Source organism: Tupaia chinensis, unplaced genomic scaffold (assembly GCF_000334495.1).
Source record: "Tupaia chinensis unplaced genomic scaffold, TupChi_1.0 Scaffold000231_2, whole genome shotgun sequence".
Taxonomy (NCBI): Eukaryota; Metazoa; Chordata; class Mammalia; order Scandentia; family Tupaiidae; genus Tupaia; species Tupaia belangeri.
Genome location: NW_006159707.1, coordinates 3530606 through 3549058, shown reverse-complemented (window position 1 = coordinate 3549058; position 18453 = coordinate 3530606). Strand labels below are relative to the sequence as shown.

Below are 18453 nucleotides of genomic sequence, written 5' to 3'. Positions count from 1 at the left end.
AGTGCAATAAACATCCATTGAATATATATCTGCGACAGTACTGCCATGGCTGCCTTAAGAACTTGCTGCTCCAAGTGCGGTCAAAAGACCAGGAAGTCAGCTTCACTCTGAAAACTGTTAGAAATGCAGTAACTCAAACCCTTTCCCTAGACCTGCCCAATCAGAGTTTTCACTTCAACAAGACCCCACACGCAATTCAAATGCAGAGTAGTGTGAGGGCTGCACTGGTGGGTCCCACGCCCATTAGAAAGGAAGGGGAGGGGAAGAAACTAATCCCAGAGTGAAAAAGGAGCTGTATCTGGAGTTACACCATCATGTCCTCATGGTCAGCCACAGATGGGGCCTGTAAAACTGAGGTCCTGTTCCAGTTGCCTGGAAACTTACCAGAGCTGTACATACAGCAGCAAAACAAACCAACCAAAAAAAATTCATTCAACACCCACAATCACCCTTCTTCCTCCCTTCCAAGTGTAAGCTTCTTGAGAAGCTATACATTCTCAGCATCCTATGTCCTTGCTCACACCAGCAACTTAGCCACTTCAAACAAGTTTCCTCCCCCTCACTCCACAGTAGAGGCTATCATCTTTCTAAACAATATCAATGGAGACTTTTTAAATAGCTTTTTATCTGGTAGCTTTTTAAGTGACAAAGAATATATGCTTATGGCAAAGAGGAAAAAAAAATCCAATGAGTGCAAAAAACTGAAAATGGAAATAAAGTCCCATTCTACACTACAATCCATCTCAGATCCCCCCAAGGTTATTTCCTGAAGATAATCACTGTTTGTGATTTGTTGTATATCCTTTTGGAAAAGGTTTATGCACATACATGCTAGCATATTTTGTATTTTGTATGTATGATAGGTAGATATTTGACTGTTCTGTAACTTGCTTTTTTCACTTAATAAAACATCTTGGACTTTTCCCTGTGTCAATATTTATAGATCCATCTTATTTTTTAATGGCACATCATAATCTACTGTATAACCTCACTATAATTTATTTAAATAACCTCCTACTAATGGATGTGTGGGTTGTTCCTGGCCTTCTTCCATTACAGTGTTGGAATAGGTAGATATTAGCTGCTATAACAAATAAACCCCAAGAAAAAGTTCATTTCTTGCTCACAATAGTCCAAGGTGGTTGCTTTCTAGTTGTAGATGGTCTTCCATGTCTCTTCTATCTTTCAGACCTGCCTTAGTCTAGGGCCTCACAGTTTTCTGTACTCATCTAGAGGATGGGAAAAGGACACATCTGTTTTGTCACCACTTTGGCCCTGTCAAGAACCAGGAGAGCCCCACCTGGAAGCAAGGGATGCTGGAAAATGTAGTTCTTGGCTGGCAATCGCATCTAGGAACAGCATTAGACTGTGGAAGAGAGGGTATCTTCAGTGGATGCCTCAGCAATTCTGCATAGGTGCTTCAAAGAACATCTTGCACATTGGTCTTTACATACTTGTGCAAATAAATTTCCAGAAGTGGAACAGCTGGGTTAATGAGTATGTCCATTTTACTTTGGGTAGATAATTTCTCGTAGCCCTCCTAAGGATGGCCCCTCTATTTACATTTCTGCTACTATTGAGAGTACTGGTTCTTCATATGCTAGCAATTACAAGGGAATTTCAAAGTTTGTAGGTAAATGGAGTTAAATGATAAGTTTAAGCATGCAAAAAATTGAAATCTAAACACAGATTTTTCTTTTAAATAATGCACATTTTCCACAAACTTTTGGAAGACTCCTTGTATTTGTTACTAATTTTTAAAATATATTTTCCAGACTTAGAGATGAATAATATTATCTCACCACGGTTTTCATTTGTATTTATATAATTTTTAGAAATGTTAAGTATCTTGGGATCAGCAGTTTGTGTAATGGCTTTGTTGCTGGACTCCCATGTAGTCGACTGCAGTTCAAGTCCTGGACCCGGTAGCTTAAACTCACACTGGGCGCATGTGCATGCATGCCCAAGATCCCGAGAGGAGAATGGAGGAGAAGGGATTGAGGCGTGGCCATCCCCCCTGGGGGGTGATTTCTCGCTTTCTGTCTCTCTGTCTCTCTCTGTCTTTCTGGCAAGTGCACATGCCCTATAGCAAAAACCTCTCCAAAAAAAAAGAAAGAGAGAAAGAAAGAAAAAAGAAAAGAAAAAAAAAAGAAAAGAGAAATGTTAAGTATCTTTTTATATGTTTGTTTCCCACTTGTAGTTCTTTTTCTAGCAAATCTTTCCTTATGACCTGGGTTTCTTTCTTCTGCTGGATAGTTGTCCTTTACTTATTGATCTTCAAGAAGTCGAAAAAACATATGTACCTTGTATAAGTGTGTTTATAAAGCATGTATGAAACCATCCTATTGTGTCTCTACTGTACACGTTGCAAATGTATTTCCTGTTCATCATTTTCTTTTTATTTAATTTACGTATTTTTCCATTCCAGAGATTTACATTTTTCCTATAGTTTAACTTTTCAATCTTTTCCTTCATAATTTTTGTCTCATGCCTAGAAGGGCTGTCCCCATGCCAAGATTAATTTTTATATTCTCACATTTTCTTCTAGTGCTAGAGTTGCACTTGAATCCAGATTCTGCAACTGACTGTGTTGCTTTGGTGATTTACTTTAGTTCTCTGTGTCCTAGTTTCTCAGCCTCAAAACAGGCATGTGAGTGCAAACTCTGTAGGGTTATTGTGAAGACTGAGTGAGAAGATTTATGCTCAGAACTGAGAACAGCATCTGGTCCAATCACTGCACACTGAATGTTAGCTATTAGCTTGCTTATGTCCAGGACATCAATGACCATGTGTATGGCTGATGTCTGCTCTGTACCCATTTCTTGTGGTTAGCAAGACTCAGACTCAGCTCTCTTTGACTCCAAATCCTATACTTCTAACCAGCCATTAAAGTAACCCTCTGTCTTCTATGTGTATATATCATGTAAGGAGGAGCCCTTGTAGTCTCCATCTATATTTTATGAGGTTCTTTTCTCTTCTGAAGGGTGGGTCAAATAGAGACTCAGGGAGTTGAAAAAGGACACAAGACACTGATGTTATGTTGTTTATTGTTGAGTTCAAGGTGAGCTCACAAAGCTAGTAGTTTCACAAAGCCCATAGCTGAGCTTGCAAGCTTGGAGCTTGTGATGCAAATGGAGAACAACTCACAGAGTGTTTCCTCCCTCTTGGAGCTCACAGTGTGTGGAGCTGAGATGAGCTGAGCCAAGACTGAGCCAAGCCAAGGTCATTGGGGTTCACCAGCCAGAACCAAGGTCAAGCAGAGAAGGGCTAGCTAGCTGGGCAGCATGGAGCTAAGGAGGTACTCCTTTTTCTTAAAGGGGCTGCAGACAATAATGGTTCATTGCCAAAGCCAAACTGTCCCATTACACTCAATGGTGTGAAACAGCAAAGTCATAATTATGTAACAAGCATGCAAGCACAGTACAACTAGTAACAAAAGTTGTTTACCCTGTGCCCTTCAAAAGTGATAAGAAAGGAGGTGAGGAAACAAGAATAAACCATCCCAACTCCATTTGCAATACAACCTGTCACATGGCAAGACTCAGGACCAATTCCTTATACACAAGGTATGGGTCAAAGAATATGTAAACTCCACTGGGGACACTTCCAAGCCAGGGCTTGCAACAGAAAAGGCAAGAATACAAGGTTACCCTATCTTCCCAAATCACAATGAGTGTGAAGAGCCTGCTAGAGCCTGGACCAACTGTGAGTGTTTACTCAAGGGCAAGGACAGTACCCCCCGTAAGTTCACCAGCTTCCCTTTTTATAGGGCAGGGATGAGAGTAGCCTTGTCAACCTCAGGATAATCAAGTGCATGGTTGATTGGGCTTAGAGGCCAGCTGTTGACTGGGAAAGCAGGATTCTGAGCATCTAGGAACTCTGAATACTTATGGGAAACCAGGTTCTGTCACAGATAATCCTGCCAGAAGGAAGAAGCTACCAGTTCTTATAGGAAGACATGTTCAAATGCAGGCCCTCACACTAGGAAAAGGAACCCAACCGTCTTCAGTCCCAGCTCATCCACAACTCCTTAAGGAAAGAGATTACACCTCACTTATCTTTGTGTTCCTGGCATATAGTAGATACTCAATAAATGTTTGACTAATGAATGAATGCATACCAGATGTAGGACTAGGCATTGTGGATACAGAGATGTGACTGTCATGATTCCTGCCTTCAGAGACCTTATAGTCTAGAGGGAAGATAGATGCAGATAATGTGTCAAAATGGGTTGTTTCTGTAGTGTGTACCATGGAATCACAAAGATTAAGGGAGGAAAAAAGGGCCTAACTCTTTTAGGAAGGGAGAAATAATAGGATCCACTGAGGGAAGACTTCATGATGGCGGTGATAATGAGCTAAGAAATGAAATTTTGCCAGAGAGTTAAGGAGGGCTTCACACAAAAGGCACAGCGTATTTGGGCTTTTGAGTCCAAAATACAGTCTCCGGGAAGTACGGACTGAACTAGGACTAGTCTAGTCTGGTCAAAGCCCAAGAGTGGCCATGGGAAGGATCAGGATGAGCCATGGAAATCCTGTTAAGGACTTTCTCCTGTGAGCAATGAAGAATGATTGATGGAGTTTAAGCTGGAATTTAGTGTTTTGCTCCTGGGTCACATAAGTGTAAGGATTTGGGGCTATGGAAGAAAGCGCTCCCACAACACACAAGGAAACTCATGTCTGTCTGTGCTCAACCAGACGAGGATAAACGGCCACAGGTGCTGTGCCTGCCGCTTGGCTCAGAGCGTGGGGGTTTAGCAGATTTAGTCTAAGAACCAGTTTCTTGCAATAAGGCTTTTTTCCCTCCTCTTCTGCTCCTAATTATCCCTCCGGAGACTGCAATGATTTTCAAGGAGCCTGGTTGCCCAGTTAGGAGCTAATAAATCACCAAAGTCCCCCAGGCAACCGGGCCTTCCAGCACACATACCCGGAGCATACAAATTCAGCAGAAAAGGAAATCTTCCAGAGAGTCCTATTGGCAAGAATCAGATATGCACTGGGCCTGTAAGTGTCCAGCGATGGCCTGCTTCTACAGGCTCCCACGTGCTGTACGCACGCGCAGGATGACCCTGTGTAGATGGTGAGTTGTCCAGTGTGGGTCAAAAATATAACTTCCAGAGAGCCTCCAGATAACAAGAGAATATCTGGATAACTTTTCCTTTTTAATTTGTTTTTGTTTTTGTTTTCGTTTTTGTTTTTGTTGGAGAGGTTTTGGCTACACGGTGTGTGCACTTGCCAGAAAGACAGCGAGAGACAGAGAGACAGAAAGCAAGAAATCACCCCCCAGCGGGGATGGCCACGCCTCAATCCCTTCTCCTCCATTCTCCTCTCAGGATCTTGGGCACGCACCACACACGCCTGGTGTGATAATATTTTTGTTGTTGGTTTTTTGTTTTTTTTTGTTTTTTGGGGGTTTTTTTTGGTAAGGGCCACAAGAAGTCTGTAATTTTTCCCTTAGAGTGATAGGGTACAAACTTTTTTTTTTAAGGTTATTTGTTCTCTGAGAGAGAGAGACTCCCAACTGGGTTTTGACATGCCACAATCCCTGCCCTCACCCACTTCCCAGCCAGCCAGGGTAAAGGTAGGAACTGAACCCAGGGCTCTTGCATTTGGTCCCTATGTGGTACGACAGTGCCCAACGGCCTGCCCACTGTGGCTGAGCTGGAGTACAGACTTGGAGGGCCACATCTCCAGTAGTACACATGGTATCATTCTGCCTCATTCCCAGATTAAAATCGTGTCTTTATTTTTTTTCCCTTCCACAAATATCTTCTGAACCCTTACTAAATGTCAGCCTCTTCTAGGTGCTGAGAATACAGCAGTGAATACAATCAAGGACAACCCTAACTCCAAATTCAGTATCTTCAAGGGGGAGAGGGCAGACAGGGACAGTAAACATACAAATAAATATATATTAGAAAGCAAAGAGTGTGGTCATATAACTTAGGAGCATACCTTTCATTAAGGCTGTGCTTCTCAATCTTCTCTGATCATAAGAATCCCAGAGAGATTGTTTAAAATGTGGACTCATGGACTGCATCCCAAACCTATTGAAATCAGAATGTACTGAAGAGGGTCTGAGGTCTTTTCCTCTGTGAAGCGCCCTCGCCAACACTCATGAGTAACTGTCTTAGAGGATGTGTGCTGAAGGAACGTGCAGTCCACAGCAGTGGTTCTTAGCTCTGGTGGTCTCAGAATCATCTGGGGAGCTTTCAAATTGCACATAACTAGGCTCTACACCCAGAGTTTTTCATTTAATTAGTCTGACGTGGGTCCACGCATTGGCATTGCTTCAGAAGTCCCCACATGCAGCTTGACTCCATCCCACCTCCCCTCCAGCCACACTGCAAAGCCTTGGTATAGGAACAATATGCAGATGGCAAGAAAGAAATGGCACGGGATGTGTTCCGTTTTCCTTCCCTTCTTGTTATTGCCGGAGGACATTGTGTACCTGCCAGGGGCAAGAGAGAGAGGGGGAGAAAGTTCTCCCCCAATAGAGCGTGGTCACACTGCAGTCCTTATTCCTCCATTTCTCTATCCCATCAAAATTGGGGGCGCACATGCACCCATGTTTTCAAACTGCTGGGAATAAGGATTCCAACCATGGTCAGCCATGTAAGATCTGATTCTCTGTGCATGGCATTTCACTTGCTGCACTACAGGGCTGGCTGGAGGTATTTTCCTTTGTCCCATTTTACCTTCTTCCATTCGGAAGTTTTGGTGGAAAGGTAGCTTGGACTCCCCTTTAGTCTGTAAGCCAGAGCACTTGTGTTTACAATAGAATCTATAAAACAATAGAAAAGCTCCTTCAAGGATTATTTACCAAAACCATCCCCTGTTCAAGGCCAGAAAGCTAAAGGAGGGCTAGGTTTTAGAAACCAACACTGATGACTTGTGAGGACTCCATGATCTCTTTTCAGTAAACATCTACCTCTGACACTGGATCTTTGGCCCATTTACTGAACACATATAGTATATCAGGTATTGTGCTAGGAAGGCAAAAATGAACAAGAAACATGGCCAAGTTATTGGTGACCTGCAATAATTACTGCATTGTGGGATGAGGGTGCTAGAAAGTGGATATGCATTCAAAGTGCCATGAGATTACAAGAGAGGAATCACCGGAGCAGCAGATGCCATAATGGTTATACCACTGGATGCCCATGTAGTCAACTACAGTTTGAGTCTCAGACCCAGTGACTTAAAACTCACACCAGGCACATGTACGCATGTACCCAAAATCCCGCGAGGAGAAAGTAGAAGACAGGATTGTGGCGTGGTTATTCTCCCTGGGGGTGATTTCTCACTTTCTGTCCCTCTGTCTCTGTCTCCCTGGTGAGCAATTGTGCCCTATAGGAAAGGGTTCACAGAAGGTGTGACTTTAAGTTTGGACTTGCAGATATGAGTAGGTATTCACTGGGGCAAGAGAGACAAGAAAGGTGATCTAGAGTCTTAAAAAGTGAAAAACTCAGCAAGTGCAAAATACACATGAAGAAGCAGGGACATGTTTGGAGAGGAGGTTTTGTGCTCAGCCTGACCTGAGCATTGGTTAACCAGAAAGTGGTAAGAGATTAATTCTAGCAATGTAGGCAGGAACCTTGAGTGCCAAGCTGAGGAATATGGGCTTTATTGTAAAGAATCATTGGTTGTTGACATGACTGGATTTGCTCTAGAATCTGTGACTGGATTCTCTGGTAGTCACAGAATGCAGAATGGATGGAAAGGGTGAAGAAAGTGGAAACATGAAATCTATTATCTGAGGAAGAGATGACCCTGGGGTTGTGTGAATGGGCCAGGAGAGAAAGGACAAGATTTAAGAAGGCTAAAGAGGTAAAACTTACAAGAATAAAAGACAGTAGGTGTGAAGGAGAGTTGAGAATGATTCTAGGGCAAGTCAGTGGCATCATGGTTAGGACAGATAGATCCCATACGGTAAACTGCTTGGTTCAAGTCTCAGACCTGGTGACAAAAAAACACACCAGACTTGTGTGCATGCATGCCCAAAATCCCCAGAGGAAGTAGGGATGGAAAAGAAGGGATTGCGGTATGACCATTCCCCACGGGAGGTGCTTGCCTTCTCACTCCCCCCTTCCTCTCACCTCCATCTCTCTCCAGTGAGTACACATGCCCTCTGCACACACACACACACACACACCCCAACAGAAAAAAAAAAAAAAGGTTTTGAGTTTTTTAATTTTTTTTCTGCTTTCATGATAATATTTGAAAAACCAGCAAAAGAGAAGTTTGGGAAGTAAAATGGTGACTTCAGCTGTTGAGTCCATAGACTCTTGGATTTTCAAGTTTGTAAAATAGGAAAGCTTACAGTTGGAGCTGCAGTTAGATTTGTGAGTTGACATCTCTGAAATGGTGGTTATAGAATTAGGTCATCCAGCAGGATCATGCAGCATGAGAGTAGTGGAAGATAGACCATTGGGAAGATCCCAAATGGCTTGAAGAGCTGGGAATTTGCAAAGCGAGTGAGGCCTTCAAAGCTTAACTAGATTAGACAGGCTGTTGGCTTCACTTAAACCTCATAAATATTGATGGAGACCTTACTTGTGCCGTGGAGTGTGGTGTCCTCCGAGATACAGCCACACATACTACACTGCCTGCTCTGTCCTCATGGAATTAATAATCAAAGGAGTGAGTGTAGCTTCCAGAATAAAGGAGAAGCCAGATTGTAAAAGATAGGTTAGCATTCTTGGGTTGTAAACAACAGAAATCAACTGACTAACTTAATGTAGTAATACTTTTTTCGAAAGGGTATGCAATAACTCACAGGTTTCAGAAAAGTGCAAGAATCCAGAGAGCCATGGTGATTTGGTAACAGAAACTTATAGGGATCTCTTCTAGCTTTCTGTGTCTGGTTGGAAGTGCTCTGTCTTTATGATACATTTTTAGTCTTTACAGCACGATGGGCACTTATTGGCTCTAAGTTTGATTATGTACCCAACCCTTGGCCCACTAAGCTTTTGTCGAAAGTAGGAGTGGCAGTTCCTCAGTGGAAAATCTGGGGCCATTACCAGATGTTGGCATCATGGTTAGGACAGATAGATCCCATACGGTAAACTGCTTGGTTCAAGTCTCAGACCTGGTGACAAAAAAACACACCAGACTTGTGTGCATGCATGCCCAAAATCCCCAGAGGAAGTAGGGATGGAAAAGAAGGGATTGCGGTATGACCATTCCCCACGGGAGGTGCTTGCCTTCTCACTCCCCCCTTCCTCTCACCTCCATCTCTCTCCAGTGAGTACACATGCCCTCTGCACACACACACACACACACACCCCAACAGAAAAAAAAAAAAAAGGTTTTGAGTTTTTTAATTTTTTTTCTGCTTTCATGATAATATTTGAAAAACCAGCAAAAGAGAAGTTTGGGAAGTAAAATGGTGACTTCAGCTGTTGAGTCCATAGACTCTTGGATTTTCAAGTTTGTAAAATAGGAAAGCTTACAGTTGGAGCTGCAGTTAGATTTGTGAGTTGACATCTCTGAAATGGTGGTTATAGAATTAGGTCATCCAGCAGGATCATGCAGCATGAGAGTAGTGGAAGATAGACCATTGGGAAGATCCCAAATGGCTTGAAGAGCTGGGAATTTGCAAAGCGAGTGAGGCCTTCAAAGCTTAACTAGATTAGACAGGCTGTTGGCTTCACTTAAACCTCATAAATATTGATGGAGACCTTACTTGTGCCGTGGAGTGTGGTGTCCTCCGAGATACAGCCACACATACTACACTGCCTGCTCTGTCCTCATGGAATTAATAATCAAAGGAGTGAGTGTAGCTTCCAGAATAAAGGAGAAGCCAGATTGTAAAAGATAGGTTAGCATTCTTGGGTTGTAAACAACAGAAATCAACTGACTAACTTAATGTAGTAATACTTTTTTCGAAAGGGTATGCAATAACTCACAGGTTTCAGAAAAGTGCAAGAATCCAGAGAGCCATGGTGATTTGGTAACAGAAACTTATAGGGATCTCTTCTAGCTTTCTGTGTCTGGTTGGAAGTGCTCTGTCTTTATGATACATTTTTAGTCTTTACAGCACGATGGGCACTTATTGGCTCTAAGTTTGATTATGTACCCAACCCTTGGCCCACTAAGCTTTTGTCGAAAGTAGGAGTGGCAGTTCCTCAGTGGAAAATCTGGGGCCATTACCAGATGTAGCTGAGCAAGTTAATAACAGATGGAGGGTAAGTCCAAACAGTGAGTGTTAGATGATTCTCTCAGTAATTTTGCAGAACAACATAGAAAAAAAAAAAAAGGAGGCAGAAGCTTAGGAGGGTTACAAGGTGAGAGAAAAGATCAGCTGTTGGTTTACAGCTGGAAACAAGTAAGCAAATTTTAAACAGTGACATAAGGAGGAAATATGGGCCTCAAGGCAAAGTCTGATGCTCACCCACAACGTGCACAGGGCTTGGAGATGTATATACGATCTCCCTGTATATTATCATCCCACAGGCCTCCGTTTCTCTATTCCAGTGGCTGGAGGAGAAATAAATATGCCAGCATGTTCTTTAGTGAGAGAGAGAAAATCTGAAGTACACAGAGCCCTTCAACTCATGGCATAACTACAGTGGTGTTGTTTACAGTGGTTCTTAGCTCTTTCTTAGTATTGGTCATTGGGTTTGCAAGTGATAGACTAATTAGGTGTTAAAAGGGGGGAGCTTCACTTGAGTGCACAGGTGGGGAATGATGTGATACTCTGGAGATTACTGGAACTGATCAAAATTTTCCAAACTGGTAACAAAACAAGATATTAATTGGTACCACTGGCAAAAATCCATAGCTCAACAGTCAAATAAGCCTGAAAAATGTTGCACCCTCACTTCTCTTCACTGTCCTCTAGTGTATTAAAGGATATTGCGAAGAAATCTGTTTAATAGCTGGCATCATGGTTAGGACAGATAGATCCCATACGGTAAACTGCTTGGTTCAAGTCTCAGACCTGGTGACAAAAAAACACACCAGACTTGTGTGCATGCATGCCCAAAATCCCCAGAGGAAGTAGGGATGGAAAAGAAGGGATTGCGGTATGACCATTCCCCACGGGAGGTGCTTGCCTTCTCACTCCCCCCTTCCTCTCACCTCCATCTCTCTCCAGTGAGTACACATGCCCTCTGCACACACACACACACACACACCCCAACAGAAAAAAAAAAAAAAGGTTTTGAGTTTTTTAATTTTTTTTCTGCTTTCATGATAATATTTGAAAAACCAGCAAAAGAGAAGTTTGGGAAGTAAAATGGTGACTTCAGCTGTTGAGTCCATAGACTCTTGGATTTTCAAGTTTGTAAAATAGGAAAGCTTACAGTTGGAGCTGCAGTTAGATTTGTGAGTTGACATCTCTGAAATGGTGGTTATAGAATTAGGTCATCCAGCAGGATCATGCAGCATGAGAGTAGTGGAAGATAGACCATTGGGAAGATCCCAAATGGCTTGAAGAGCTGGGAATTTGCAAAGCGAGTGAGGCCTTCAAAGCTTAACTAGATTAGACAGGCTGTTGGCTTCACTTAAACCTCATAAATATTGATGGAGACCTTACTTGTGCCGTGGAGTGTGGTGTCCTCCGAGATACAGCCACACATACTACACTGCCTGCTCTGTCCTCATGGAATTAATAATCAAAGGAGTGAGTGTAGCTTCCAGAATAAAGGAGAAGCCAGATTGTAAAAGATAGGTTAGCATTCTTGGGTTGTAAACAACAGAAATCAACTGACTAACTTAATGTAGTAATACTTTTTTCGAAAGGGTATGCAATAACTCACAGGTTTCAGAAAAGTGCAAGAATCCAGAGAGCCATGGTGATTTGGTAACAGAAACTTATAGGGATCTCTTCTAGCTTTCTGTGTCTGGTTGGAAGTGCTCTGTCTTTATGATACATTTTTAGTCTTTACAGCACGATGGGCACTTATTGGCTCTAAGTTTGATTATGTACCCAACCCTTGGCCCACTAAGCTTTTGTCGAAAGTAGGAGTGGCAGTTCCTCAGTGGAAAATCTCGGGGCCTTCACTTGCTGAGCAAGTTAATAACAGATGGAGGGTAAGTCCAAACAGTGAGTGTTAGATGATTCTCTCAGTAATTTTGCAGAACAACATAGAAAAAAAAAAAAAGGAGGCAGAAGCTTAGGAGGGTTACAAGGTGAGAGAAAAGATCAGCTGTTGGTTTACAGCTGGAAACAAGTAAGCAAATTTTAAACAGTGACATAAGGAGGAAATATGGGCCTCAAGGCAAAGTCTGATGCTCACCCACAACGTGCACAGGGCTTGGAGATGTATATACGATCTCCCTGTATATTATCATCCCACAGGCCTCCGTTTCTCTATTCCAGTGGCTGGAGGAGAAATAAATATGCCAGCATGTTCTTTAGTGAGAGAGAGAAAATCTGAAGTACACAGAGCCCTTCAACTCATGGCATAACTACAGTGGTGTTGTTTACAGTGGTTCTTAGGTCTTTCTTAGTATTGGTCATTGGGTTTGCAAGTGATAGACTAATTAGGTGTTAAAAGGGGGGAGCTTCACTTGAGTGCACAGGTGGGGAATGATGTGATACTCTGGAGATTACTGGAACTGATCAAAATTTTCCAAACTGGTAACAAAACAAGATATTAATTGGTACCACTGGCAAAAATCCATAGCTCAACAGTCAAATAAGCCTGAAAAATGTTGCACCCTCACTTCTCTTCACTGTCCTCTAGTGTATTAAAGGATATTGCGAAGAAATCTGTTTAATAGCTCATCAAGTCAGCTTCTTTGTGTTGGGGAAGACCTTTACATCAATAACCCCCATAGAGTTTGGAAAGTTCTTACACCGAGTTTAAATGCACTATCTCATTTATGTTATTTTATTTATTCTCATCATAAAGGCCAACATATAATTACAATGTGTGCCAACTTTATAATATGATAAAAGTCCTGCCAAATACTTCTATTTAAGTGCACTTGTGATTGCTCAAAATTTTATCATTTTTTTTTAAATTGACCTACTCAAAACTAACAAATACTATTAAAATTTTCAATTCACAAGGATCCATATAGACCTTGGGCTTGGAAGCAAAATATCAGTTGTGTCAGCCCAGTTGCACAGAGAATTTTTTTTTTTTGAGAGGTTTTTGCTATAGGGTGCGTGTGCTTGCCAGACAGACAGAGAGAAACAGAGAGACAGAAAGCGAGAAATCACCCCCGGGGGGTTGTGGGGGATGGCCACATCGCAATCCCTTCTCCTCCATTCTCCTCTTGGGATCTTGGGCACGCACGTACACGCACCTGACGTGAGTTTTAAGCCACCGGGTCCGGGACGCGAACTGTGGTCGACTATGTGGGAGTCCAGAGACATAGCCATTACACTAACTGCACAGAGAATTTTAAGGTTCAGGGGCTAATGTATCAAGAGGGAAGGGAGCTTAGAGCACAGATGGACAGGTGAGCTTGTGTCCATTAGTGGGCTCTTGTTCTTTGAGACCAGTAGGATGGTCTTAGATGAATACAGATAACGGTTGCTTTCACAATGAAGGAGAATGAGGTTGGGAGAGTTGAGTGTGCCAGCTTTCTAGTGTACTAAGAAACTAGTGTGTTAAGACAAGGTGGCAGGAGTAGGGTTGGAAGTGCATGATGAGAATTTGGAACATTTACTTAAGAATGATGGGGGAATATGAAGACAAATAGAAGATTATTGAACAGTGCTGAGGGTTCAACTAAAACTAGAATTAATATACATATAAAGGGTCCACTTGTAAGGGTTAGCAATTTTCTCCACTGCTGTCTGGCAGCCCAGGAATAGAGTTAGAAAGGATGAAAGGTTGGACTAATGCGTTATTAGAGACCAGGAGAGCAAGCAATACAAGCAGATTGATGATGATGCTATTGACATTATTCATCGAGTCCAAGGAAGGTATGGAAGAAAGAGAACTCAAGAGGATCACAGATGAATTTGAAGATAGATATAATGAGTTTGAGACTGTGGTAAAGAGAGAAAGATACTGTATTGTAATCTATACTTTCCTATGTCTGCCACAACAAATTATAGCCAACTGCGTAACTTAAAACAACAGAAGTTTATTCTTTCACAGTCAGAAGCTAGAAGCCCAGAAGGAAATTGTTAGCAGGGGTGATTTCTTCTGGATACTCTAAGAAAGATGGCTGTCTTCCATGCCTGTCTCCTGGCGTGTAGTGGTGACTGGTGTCAACTCTTGGTGTTCTTAGCCTACAGATACATTGCCCCATGCTCTGCCTTCATCTTCATTCTTCATTCACCTTATTCCCTCTGTCTGTTTTCTGCCCTTCCCTTTCTTATAAGAACATTCATCATTGGGCTTAAGGTCCACCTTAACCCAGGATGATCTTATCTCCAGGACCTTAACTTAATTACATCTGTAAAGACCTTTTTTATTTCTCAAATAAGGACACATTCATAGGTTCTGGGTAGACATATATTTTAGGGCATCATCATTCAGCCCACTACATAGTCCTAGAGTGAAATTTCAGGATTAACCATTATAGGTTAGGAACAATTTCATTGACAAGACTAAAAATATGCCCATGAGGAAGAATTGGTGAAGGGAAAATGAAATAGTGAAAGTGAAAGAACTGGGAGGCCAGGTTATTGAATGGAGATGATGATACGAGCCGGGAAGCAGAAGACTGGGAACTAGTTGTCTGTATTGCAAAAGAATGAGGAACGGGGCCAACAGGTGGCATGGTGGTTCAGGGCACTGGACTCCCACATGACCAACCACAGTTTGAGTCCCAGACCTGGTGGCTTGCTTTCTCACCTTCTCTCTCTCTCTCACTCTCACTCTTGTTCTGTCCTTCTCTGGTCAAATTAAAATAAATAAATAAAGTTAAATAAAATAATTCCTAAAAAAGATTTTTAAAAAAGGATGTGAGGAGGAATTTCATGGAGGTTGGTAAATCATAGTGTTAGAACTGGAGAGAGACTAATTGGGGAAAGGTGTTTCTCAACTCTGCCCTCACATTCGAATAATCTGAGGTGCTTTTAAAAAGTACCCACTCTAAATATCGTGAAGCAGTTGGTCTAGGACAGGGCTCAGACATCTGTATTTTTTAAAAATGAAGCAAAAAACTGCCTCAGTTAGTTCTACTGTTTAGCCAGGATCAATAAATACTGATTTAAGGCCAATCAGGTGGGGTGGTAGTTAAGGCAGCTAGATCCCACATGACTGACTGTGCCATTTGAGTCCCAGACCCAGTGGTTTGAAAAACCTGCCACGTACATGTGTGCTTAAACTCTTGAGAGGAGAGTAGAGAAGAAGGGATTGCGGTATGGCTGTGGGGAGGGTAGTGATTTCTCATTTTCTCTCTCTCTGTCTCTGGTGAATGTATGCATCCTACAACAAAAATAAACGAACGAAAAACTAGATGAAGGGTAGAACTTGACCTTCAGAAAGAAGTAGCAGTTAAGACTAGGAGAGTGCTTCTCCTGTCAGGGCCAGAAAGAGACACACCTAAGAAAGAGACTTCATAGCCTTCAGCCATCATCTTTTAAGTCTCAAGCAGAGCTGGGAAATTTTAAAAACAGGGAGAGAGGAATTGTATTACCTAGCCTCTGATGGAGGTCCCAACCAGCCTCTAGTTTTGTGCTTCTTCAAGTTTACACAAAGGATGTATTTCAGATGGTTTTTTTGTTTGTTTGTTTGTTTGTTTGTTTAGGCAGGAGAAGACATCAGAACCCATTTATAAAACATTTCTATTCCTGCAGAACAAGTCTCCCCCATAAAAAATTGTTTTTCTTAATATATTTGGAAAATACCTTTTACTAGAACAATATTCAGTAGTTCATTTTGTATTTTTTTAATGTGTAGGAAACACATTAAACTTTTCAAGCAGTATAAAAAATTATGTAATAAAAAGTACTTCTCATTGATCCCTGATCTCTTAGTTCTACACCACCTCATGTTACCTGCCTAGAAGCAACTCTTTTTACCCATTTCATATATATCTTCCTGGAGATACACATCCATTATAAATTACCTGTATCATTGGAACAATGATGTTGGGATTCATTCCATATTAATACATACAAATCTACGTAACTCTACTACTTGGCTATTCCACAGTCTATTTAACCCTACCTATGGATGTTTAGGTTGTTTCAGTCTTAAAGAAAACCTGTTAAAGATTTTTAAAATTTGGACCAGCAGTTAGCATAATGGCTATGTCACTGGACTCCCATATAGTCGACCGCAGGTCGTGTCCCAGACCCAGGCGCTTAAAACTCATGCCGGGCGCGTGTGTGTGCGTGCCCAAGATCCCGAGAGGAGAATGGAGGAGAAGGGGTTGCGGCATGGCCATCCCCCCTGGGGGGTGATTTCTCACTTTCTGTCTCTCTGTCTCTCTTTGTCTGTCTGGGGAGCGCACGCGCCCTATCACAAAAAATAAAAATAAAATAAAATAAAATAAAATAACCTTCTCCAAAAAGAAAAAAGATTTTTAAAATTTAACCAGCGTTAAAGTGGACTTCTCACCAGGTGAAAGTCTCAAATGTGAAGGAGAAGGGGTGGGGGAGGGAATCAACAGGTCACTGGGTAGAGGGGGCTGATGTCCCTGTGCCTGGGTTCTGGCACCCCAGGGGAATCTTGTCTGATGACATATTGCTTCTGCTCCCCTGCCCCCAGGAGCCTGATGCCCAGGACCTTGGAGACCCAGATCACGCTGGAGAAGACACCCAGCTACTTCGTCACTCAAGAGGCACCTCGACGGATCTTCAACATGTCTCGAGACACCAAGCTGATCGTGGTCGTGCGGAACCCGGTGACCCGCGCCATCTCGGATTATACACAGACACTCTCAAAGAAGCCCGACATCCCCACCTTCGAGGGCCTCTCCTTCCGCAACCGCACCCTGGGCCTGGTGGACGTGTCGTGGAACGCCATCCGCATCGGCATGTACGCGCTACACCTGGAGAGCTGGCTGCAGTACTTCCCGCTGGCTCAGATCCACTTTGTCAGCGGTGAGCGGCTCATCACCGACCCAGCTGGCGAGATGGGGCGGGTCCAGGACTTCCTGGGCATTAAGAGATTTATCACAGACAAGCACTTCTACTTCAATAAGACCAAAGGATTCCCTTGCTTGAAAAAAACGGAATCAAGCCTCCTGCCTCGATGTCTGGGCAAATCAAAAGGGAGAACTCATGTACAGATTGATCCTGAAGTGATAGACCAGCTCCGGGAATTTTATAGACCCTATAATATTAAATTTTATGAAACGGTGGGGCAGGACTTCAGGTGGGAGTAACCCATCCAGATGCAAGGGCTCGTCTGCTCACCTCTTCCACAAGGTTTGCTCCCAGAGCCTCTGATCCCTCGCCCAAACACACCTAGGCTCCAGCCCCCTTTTCCACCATGGTGTCATCATCTTGGAACCAGGAAGCCCAGCTAAGGCCAAGGGAGTAGAGGGTCCCTGTCACTAGCTATCTCCAGTCTGTCCAGACAAAGATCCCAAATCATTCTCCCTTCTTCCCCTAAGAGGCCACGAGGAATGGCTTTAAGAAGAGTGAATTTTCCCATGATGATAGTATTAGAAGTGGCGATGGTTCCGTTGCTATAAACACAGCAGTCTGTCCCTGTCACTGTCCCCCCGGAGTGGGCTTGTTCATTCCAAGTGGCATGTACCTTCCCTCTGAGCTTAATTTCCCTGAGCCGCCCTGGATGGTGGGATGGGAGACCATCCTCTGTCCTCTTCAGACCTTAGCAGCTCACTGAGAGATTGCCAAGTGAGAAGCACCCCCTTGGCCATTCCTCGAAGACCCTTTGATGGTGAAATAAACCAGTGATTTCAGAGCTGTGGTCTCAATTGTGCTTGAAGGATACTGTCTTTGAAACCCACTTTGTGAACTCTCCCTGCTCCCTGTGGACAAAAGCACATAATTCTGCTGTTACGGGTACTTTGCTCATGTGAGCTTTCATGTCAGCATGCGACGGAATCATGCTTGTCCATGTGAAATAAATATGGCTCTCTTGTGTCCTTAATGCCGAGCTTTTCTCTGTAAGCCAAATCTGCAGCATGGTTCATTCATTCAACAATTCCCGGTGCAAGATGGCAGCTGGTGCTGGTGATGGTCTGGGAGGGTAATGAGGCCTACAAAGATTGTGTGGGGGAGAAGCAGAAGGCATACAGATGGGGAAAAGAGGTTCTTTCTGGCAGAGGCTGGGGCAGAAAAGGCGGGTGGAGATCTGTGGAGACATCTCTTTCTGAAATATGAGTCTGACTCTGTCAATTCTCTGCTTAGAAATTTGAGGTTATAATTCCCAAACGGAAAAGTCTGATGGATGATGGAACATCAGATATATTTTTATTTGGCAGAATGATGTGTTTAAATAACTTCCAACCATTAAAAATTGGGATTATTCATATAAAAATGTGGATACCCAGCCTCTTATTTAAAAAAAAAAATAAAATGGAAATTTGGCTACACTGAGCCTGTACTCCAGCTCGGCAA

The 18453-nt window shown here is 42.8% G+C and overlaps 1 protein-coding gene across 1 annotated transcript in view; it reads left to right on the top strand.

Annotated features, from left to right (window-relative positions):
* The window catches only part of HS3ST2 (heparan sulfate-glucosamine 3-sulfotransferase 2), a 107731-nt gene extending 89647 nt beyond the window's left edge, over nucleotides 1-18084 (top strand). The window contains exon 3 of the mRNA XM_006148318.2: nucleotides 16631-18084. Within this exon, the coding sequence (XP_006148380.1) occupies nucleotides 16631-17249 (619 nt within the window). The 3' untranslated portion in view covers nucleotides 17250-18084. The remainder of the gene's footprint in view (nucleotides 1-16630) is intronic.
* The last annotated feature ends 369 nt before the right edge of the window (nucleotides 18085-18453 follow it).